This window comes from Trichechus manatus, unplaced genomic scaffold (genome assembly GCF_000243295.1).
Source record: "Trichechus manatus latirostris isolate Lorelei unplaced genomic scaffold, TriManLat1.0 scaffold00060, whole genome shotgun sequence".
Classification (NCBI taxonomy): domain Eukaryota; kingdom Metazoa; phylum Chordata; class Mammalia; order Sirenia; family Trichechidae; genus Trichechus; species Trichechus manatus.
In genome coordinates, this window is record NW_004443996.1 from 13,342,259 (window position 1) to 13,350,126 (window position 7,868).

At 40.7% G+C, this 7,868-nt stretch overlaps 1 protein-coding gene across 1 annotated transcript; it reads right to left on the reverse strand.

The window, feature by feature from the left end:
- Nucleotides 1–4,626: 4,626 nt before the first annotated feature.
- On the reverse strand, nucleotides 4,627–7,474 carry LOC101354760 (toll-like receptor 13). The gene is given in 4 exon segments (XM_012556261.1): nucleotides 4,627–4,921; nucleotides 4,923–5,052; nucleotides 5,055–5,496; nucleotides 5,498–7,474. Coding segments are annotated over 4 exon segments (2,844 nt in total).
- Between the last annotated feature and the right edge of the window lie 394 nt (nucleotides 7,475–7,868).

The window sequence follows — 7,868 nt, forward strand, 5'->3', positions numbered from 1 at the left end:
AGGATGTGTTTTCATTCTCATTTGATTCTATGAATTTCTTTATTCCATCCTTAATTTCTTCTATAACCCAGTAGTTTTTGAGCAAGGTGTTGTTCAGTTTGCATGTGTTTGATTTTTTTCCTTGCTTTTTCTGTTATTGATTTCTACTTTTATTGCTTTATGGTAAAAAAAGATGCTTTGTAATATTTCCATGCTTTGGATTCTGTTAAGGTTTGCTTTATGGCCTAATACTGGGTCTATTCTGGAGAATGTTCCATGTGCACTGGAAAAGAAGGTATATTTGGCTGCTGTTAGGTGGAGTGTTTGGTATATGTCTATGAGATAGAGATGGTTAATTGTGGCATTTAGATATTCTATGTCTTTGTTGAGCTTCTTTCTGGATGTTCTGTCCATCACAGAGAGTGGTGTATTGCAGTCTCCTACTATTATTGTGGAGCTATCTCTATTTTCAATGCTGTTAGAGTTTGTTTTATGTATTTTGGAGCCCTGTTGTTGGGTGTGTAAATATTTATTATGGTTATGTCTTCCTGGTGTATTCACCCTTTAATCATTATATAGTGTCCTTCCTTATCCTTTGTGGTGGATTTTACTTTAAAGTCTGTTTTGTCGGAGATAAGTATTGCCACTCCTGCTCTTTTTTGAGTGTTGTTTGCTTGATATATTTTTTCCATCCTTTGTGTTTTAGTTTGTTTGTGTCTTTAAGTCTAAGGTGTGTCTCTTGTAGGCAGAATATAGACAGATCGTGTTTTTTAATCCATTCTTCCACTCTCTCTTTATTGGTGCATTTAGTCCATTTACATTCAGCGTAATTATTGATAGGTATGAGTTTAGTGCTGTCATTTTGATGTCTTTTTGTGTGTGTTGTCGACAGTTACTTTGTTCCACTTACTTTTCTGTGCTGAGTCTTTTTTCTTTTCATCTTTTTCATTGTTGTTGATTTTGTGTTTGCTGAATCTTTATCTTTTTCTAGTTTTTTTTTTTGACCTGTAGGATTGTTAGTTTCTTTTTTGGTTACGTCAATATTTACCCCTATTTTTCTAAGTTTAAACCAGTCTTTTATTTCTTTATATGGCCTTGTCTTCCTCTCCATGTGAAAGATTTCTGACTATACTTTTTAGTCTGTCTTTTTTGTTTTAATGTTGTCATCTTTTACATATTGCCATTTCTGTTTCCCTATTTTCAGTGTCTTAGCTTTGATGTATTTTTGTGACTTCCCTATCTGAGTTGATATCTGGTTGCTCTGTCCTGTGTTCTAGTCTTGGGTTGTTATCTGATGTTATTGATTATCTAACCGGAGGACTCTTTAGTATTTCTTGTAATTTTGGTTTGGTTTTTGCAAATTCCCTAAACTTCTGTTTATCTGGAAATGCCCTAATTTTGCTATCATATTTGAGAGACATTTTTGCTGGATATATAATTCTTGGCTGACAATTTTTTTTCTTTCAAGGCTTTATATATGTTATCCCATTGCCTTCTTGCCTGCATGGTTTCTGCTGAGTACTCCAATCTTATTCTTATTGACTCTCCTTTGTACATGACTTTTTGTTTATCCCTAGCCACTCTGAAAATTCTCTCTTTATCTTTGTTTTTGGCAAGTTTGATTGTAATATGTCTTGGTGACTTTCTTTTGGGATCTACCTTATGTGGGGTTCAATGAGCATCTTGTATAGATATCTTGTCATCTTTCACGATATCAGGGAAGTTTTCTGCCAATGAATCTTCAACGATTGTTTCTGTATTTTCTGTTATCTCCCCTGTTCTGGTACTCCAATCAATCGTAGGTTATTCCTCTTGATAGAGTCCCACATAATTCTTAGGGTTTCTTCATTTTTTTAATCCTTTTTATCTGATTTTTCCTCAAATATGTTGGTGTCAAGTGCTTTATCTTCAATCTCTCTAATTCTGACTTCCATTGCCTCAATTCTGCTCCTATGACTTTCTATTGAGTTGTGTAATTCTGAAATTTTATCGTTAATCTTCCGGATATCTGATTGCTGTCTCTCTATGGATTCTTGCAGCCTGTTAAATTTGTCATTATGCTCTTCTCTAATCTTCTTAAGTTCCTCTGTTGCTTTCTCTGTGTGTTCCATGGCTTTTTCTGCATTTTGTCAATCTCCTTCATGATATCTTGAAGAGTTCTGTGTATTAATCTTTTGTATTCTACCTCTGATAATTCCAAGAAGTTCTGTTCCTCCAGAAAATTCTGGATTCTTTGTTTTGGGAGCTTGCTGAAGTCATCATAGTCTGTGTCTTTATATGATTTGATATTGACTGTTGTCTCCGAGCCATCAATAAGTTATTATATTTATTTATTTTGTGTTTGTTTACTGTGTCCTAGCTTCTTGTTTTGTTTTGTTTTGATATGCCCAAATAGGCTCCTCATGTGAGCTAGTTTGATTACTGGCACCTTTGAAGCTCTAATGTCCTGTCACCAGGTGGTTAGATCTGTTACTAGGTACGTGAGCCCAGGAGTCCGTTTACTTTTGTTGTATGGATTCAGCTCAGGTGTCCAGGTGGTCGGTCACCAAGTGTGTGGTGCAGGTAGGGGTGATTGGTGTAGGCACAGGTATCTGGCTGCAGTAGGGGATCATGCACTGAGCAAGGCATGGGACTGATGGCTGCCCCTGCATGTCTCAGAGGAAAGCATGTCCCTGTTCCCTAGAGTGCTTAGGTGAGTGGGTTTTGCAGCTGGACTATGAGCACCCAGTGCTGTTGGCTGTAAGGACTGGGAGGCACCACTTATTCTTGGACCCCTACTGCGGGTGGCTAGGTGGCATAGGTGGAGTCACCAGTCCTCAGGCCCCTGATGTGGGTAGGTGAGGACCCTGCTTAATGGGCAGAGTGGTGTCAAATGTCAGGAACATGCCACTCCACCATATAGCTGATACAGTTGAAGGTAGGCTTCAGGTATACATCCTGTTGTACTGTTCTAATGAGGGTCTATGCTGTTGAAATGGTTCCACACAAGTCTATGCGTGGGTGAAAGGCATTCAAAGTCCATGGACCCCTTATGCCTGTGCCTAGGTAAAGGAGTTGTGCTTGCCTGAGTTCCCAGCTTAGGGGAGCTGGTGGATTATTTTCTCCTGTTTGTTAATTTGTTCCCTCCCCAAGGCCAGGAGAATGGCTCAGGGTGCATGATGGGTCCTACTTCTGGCCCAGGGGACTTGACAATCACTGAAGATGGCCCGGGACCAGGTGCAGAGTGGGAAGGGGGCAGGTAAATGAGAGAGAGGTTTTTCCCAGAGGGGATGTTTTTTGATCTGCACGGTAAGTCAGACACGTGTACTTAACTTTTGCCGATTGAGTGCCACTTTTCACTGGTTCTGGAGGCCCGAGTAGACTCTCTGCCACTTGGTCTCTTCTGATGTGGAAAATGCCTCCCGAGCACCACTGCTTGCCTCACCATGCACACTAGTCAATGAGGCCTGAAGGCTGCCGGCTCCCGCTGGGTCAGGTCTGGCAATTCCTCACTGCTTCCAAACCGTCTCTCCCTCCCCCTGCCACTTAGTCTGATTCCTCAACTTTGCCTTTGATTTCAGGGCTCCTATATAATCGATTCACTTGTTTTTTCCGGTCTTTGTTGTAAGAGGGACCACAGGAAGCATCTGACTACTCCGCCATCTTGGCCCCACCTCCGAGGAAAAGACTCTTAAGCGAAGAATTTTTAGTGGTTGTGGTAGCTAGATGTTTGCTTCAATGGACCCTAGCCAACCTCTCTGTAACACAAATGACTCTTTTGTGTAAAGAGAAGTTGGCATGTTTTTGGACAGTACTTTTGTTAAAACTGTTATCAAAAATTCCATGGGCATTTGTGTGGAAAATTGTGAGTCACTAGCTGAATGTTTGTGGGTTAAATATTACATTGTAGCAGGAAATAATTTGCAACTACCACATGGGACATGCAAGAAATATCACAAAACAGAATGCTTAGAAGCATGTGTTCGTGCCTGAAGTGTAACCACTGGAGTCTACACCCCTGTTTTAAGATGACTGCTAAAAACTGCTCTATGAAATCTGTTTTGTCACAGCTGGGTGAAGTTTCTACATCCATCATTTCTCTGCTAGATCATTAAGGCTGCTACCCATTAAGTAAATTGATGGATCCCAATTAGATTTCTGCTAGGTCTTGTGCTCTGACTTAAATAGATGAAAAAGCTGACCTCTGGAATCTTATGCTGTAAAGAAAAATACAACAGAATTCTAACTTTTTTGCTTTTATTGAGCCCTGTACAAGGTATTTGTTGTTACCGGTTCTTGTAAGGAGTACAGTTCAATCTATCTTGACAGAAATTAGTTTGGATCAGACTGAGCAATGTTCTCAATCACATATGAGGTCCCTCCTGGTCCTCAGACTTTCAGGTAACTGGTCCCCCAAGCCCTCCCCTTAGTAAAACAGGTGTGGTTTCCAGATATCTAATCCTTTAATAGTAGGGACTCTGTTCTTGAAGCTTCTTCAAGCGGCCCCCTTCCCTCTACCAGTTGCTTGATGGACATTACCCAAATGATCCTAGGTCTTATGATTGTGAGCAACCCATGCACTTTTCCCTACAGAACAAGTACATTCAGTCACACTGTTAGCTCCTACAGACCTTATATGTTTGGATTTGAGGCCATGAAGACTTCTAGTCATTCAGCCACAATTAGCTGTGCATTGTCTTTCTCCACAGTTTTGTTGCCCAATGCATTTCTAATACGGGCCCAGAAAAGTGGCCTTTCATGGGCATTGTCTGGCCAGGTGATAAATGTCTGCCTATTCACAAGTTTCCGGAGTCTGTGGTAGCTAGATAGCTTATAGTTTGGAATCTCTTCCAAGAATATTAAGATGATAACAGCCTCATGCTTGTAGAACATCTTGATGATGGCCAGCTGTACTTCAAGCCGGCACCATTCACTGTGCAGATAGTGGTTACTGACCACACACAGTTTTCCGGTTAGTGTTGATGGCATTCTGGATGTTCTCAAAGATGTCCACACCTGGTTCAAAGTCCTGGTGGTGCAGACAGAGCTTAAACATGGGCTGGCCACCGTCTTCTAGGGCTGGAACAAGCTCTTATATACCCACTGCTCATCAGTGGCAGTGAAAGAGACGAAAACATCATAGATGAACTCCTTCTCTGTCCTATGCCATTTGGCCAAGTACCAAGCTCTAAATATGTAGAGCCCGTACCATAAAGATGAAGTTATCTTGGCATTGAACCAAGAGAAGACCATGGTTGTGAGGACCAGACTGAAGGAAAAGAAGAAGTATACCTTCCCCAGATCAAAATTACACACAGCATCGTCAAAATCTATCAACAAACTCTGGGTATTTGACTGCTGACAGGTGTAGCTCCGGAGGTAAGGGATGTGGACATTTTCTGTATTTATTGACCAGTTGTTGAACCACACATTGTCACAGGTGCACTGAAGTTTGTTCCCATAGAGATCAAAGTACATCAGAGACTTCAGATTCTCCAGATGACTTTGATTAATGACTTTTAGGTTGTTGAATCTTAAAAGAGAAGACTTGAAGGCCTTCTAAACCAGAGAACATACCAGGGGTCAGTGACTCTATGTTGTTATTTTCCAGGCACAGCACTTTTAATTTTTTGAGCTTATGGAATAAAGAAGTATTTAAATAGAGACTTCGGTCTCCAGCTTTTGTTCCTGAGATATCCAACTTCATGAGATTAGTCAGGGTGTCAAACTGGAGGTGGTCCAGGAATACAATAGGATTTTTTCCTAGTAGTAGCTCCTGCAAACTATTCAGCACTTGGAAGAAGTTGGTTGGAACAACCTGAATCCCATGCATTTGTCCTTCTAGGTTGAGTTGTTTTAGAATCTTGAGGTTTATAAATGGAGGAAATGGCAAGATTTTAGTGGTTTCATATGTAATTTTATTAGAACTGAGATCTAACATTTCTAGATTTTCAAGGCCCAAGAAAATGCCTGCATAAAAACCTGACAACATATTGTATGCCAGATCAAGTTTATATAGGTTAGTGAGGCCAGAAAATGCACTATTCTCTATAGCTTCCAGGCGGTTGCAAGATAGAATCAGAACTTGGAGCTTCTTCAAAAATTGAAAGGTTTTGTGCTTCAGATGCTGAATATTGTTCTTTCCAAGGTGTAAACTCTCTAAATTTGGAAATGGAGCAAAGGAGTACTTGTCAATTGTTACTATCCAGCACCCAGCCAAGATGAGCTCCTTCAATGAATACAGCCCATAGAAGGCCATATTATTAAGTTCTGTGATGGGGTTTCCAGAGAGAAAGAGAGATTGTAGGCACCTCAAGGGTGAAAATGCAAAATCTGGAAAGTTTTTTAACTTGTTGTGGCTCAGGTCTAGGGCTGTCAAGTTCTGGAGGGCACTCCAGGTCCTGTTGCTGACAAAGGAAAGCCAACACTTATTTAGATTCAGGCTTTGAAGGCTAGGCATAGCATCAAACTCACTGTCATTGAGGTGAACCAGATCATTGCTTTTACCCAGGTCAAGGGACAAAAGCCTGGTACAGTTGGAAAGGTACTTTATGCCCCCTGCATCCGCAGCATTTTTTTGAAAAACCAAAGTCTCTAATATTGGTAAGTTTCTGAGGAGGTGACAAACTGTGTTCAACTTTAAGTGTCTGCCTCTAAAGTCCCAGTTACTGAGGTCCATTTCCCTTAGATTCTGCAGGTGTTTGACTGGGAGTATCTCTAAGTTCACCAGTGTGCCACTCAGATTCAAGCTCTTCAGTAAGGGCAGAGTTTCTAGACACACATTCTGGATGACTCGATGGCCATCCTGAGAGACATCCAGAGTGGTCAGATTAGGCAGTGACAAAGCAGAGAAATTTAACTTCATTAGCTTATTCCCCTGCAGGCTCAAATGGGTCAGCGATACCAATGACCTGGGGTGGTGGTCCAAGGAGATGATGCTGTTATTAGTGAGATCAAGGTATTCCAGGTGTGGAAGATGTTGGACCGCTTCAAGAATATTGGAAAAATTCATCATAAAATTTCACGATAAGCTTAAATGTTTCAATTTGACAAGAGGGACAAAGGCATCTTTGTGAATATGGGTAATTTGATTGTGGCTCAGGAGCAAGGTCTCCAAGTCGGACAGGCCCTCAAATGAGTTGTTCACACTTTGAATCTTATTTTCTACTAAATTCAAAAGGGTCAGGTTTTTAAGCCCCCAAAAAACCCCTACACCAATCTCCCAAATGAAATTCCACTCCAGTCACAAGTCCACCAGGGCAGACAAATTAGTGAAGGCATAGGGAGGAAGGATCTGAATTTGGTTCTGCGTCAGGTTGAGGTGAGTGGTGTATCCAGGGATATCACTAATGGCATCTGTCAAGTTCGTGATCTTCTTCCGAATGCAGAACACATGATGAAAGTCAAATTCATACTGCGTACATTTATTGAACCCGTATGTCTCTGCCAAATATGGCAGAGAAAGCCCAATTAAAATGATCCAGAGCTGTGGAGGCAGGAGGTGCACTGAATCCATCTTGTCAGCCTAATGCCTCAGAGTTACTGTAAGAAAAAAAAAATCCTTTCACATGTGTGATGCTCACTTTTGAAGGAATGGTCCTTTCATTTTGACTTTGCTGCAAAGAAAAGAGAAAAATTTATAGTTTAAAACTTCTCTCTCCTATTAAATATTTCATAGCTGTTTCAATGAAACTAGAAAGCCTTGTCCTCCAACATTAACTTCCATAACAAACTCATTGTCACAGCAATCTCAAAGTGTATCAGCAAGGACTAGTGTTCTTTCTCCTACAATCAAAATTGTCAGCACATGGAGGCAGGGAAGGCAATTGCCAATTTGATTTAATTAAGGAGAATTAAGAAGCTTCCCACCCCTTTGAAATAAAATATCTCCCTCGTTGTTTGAGGTGATA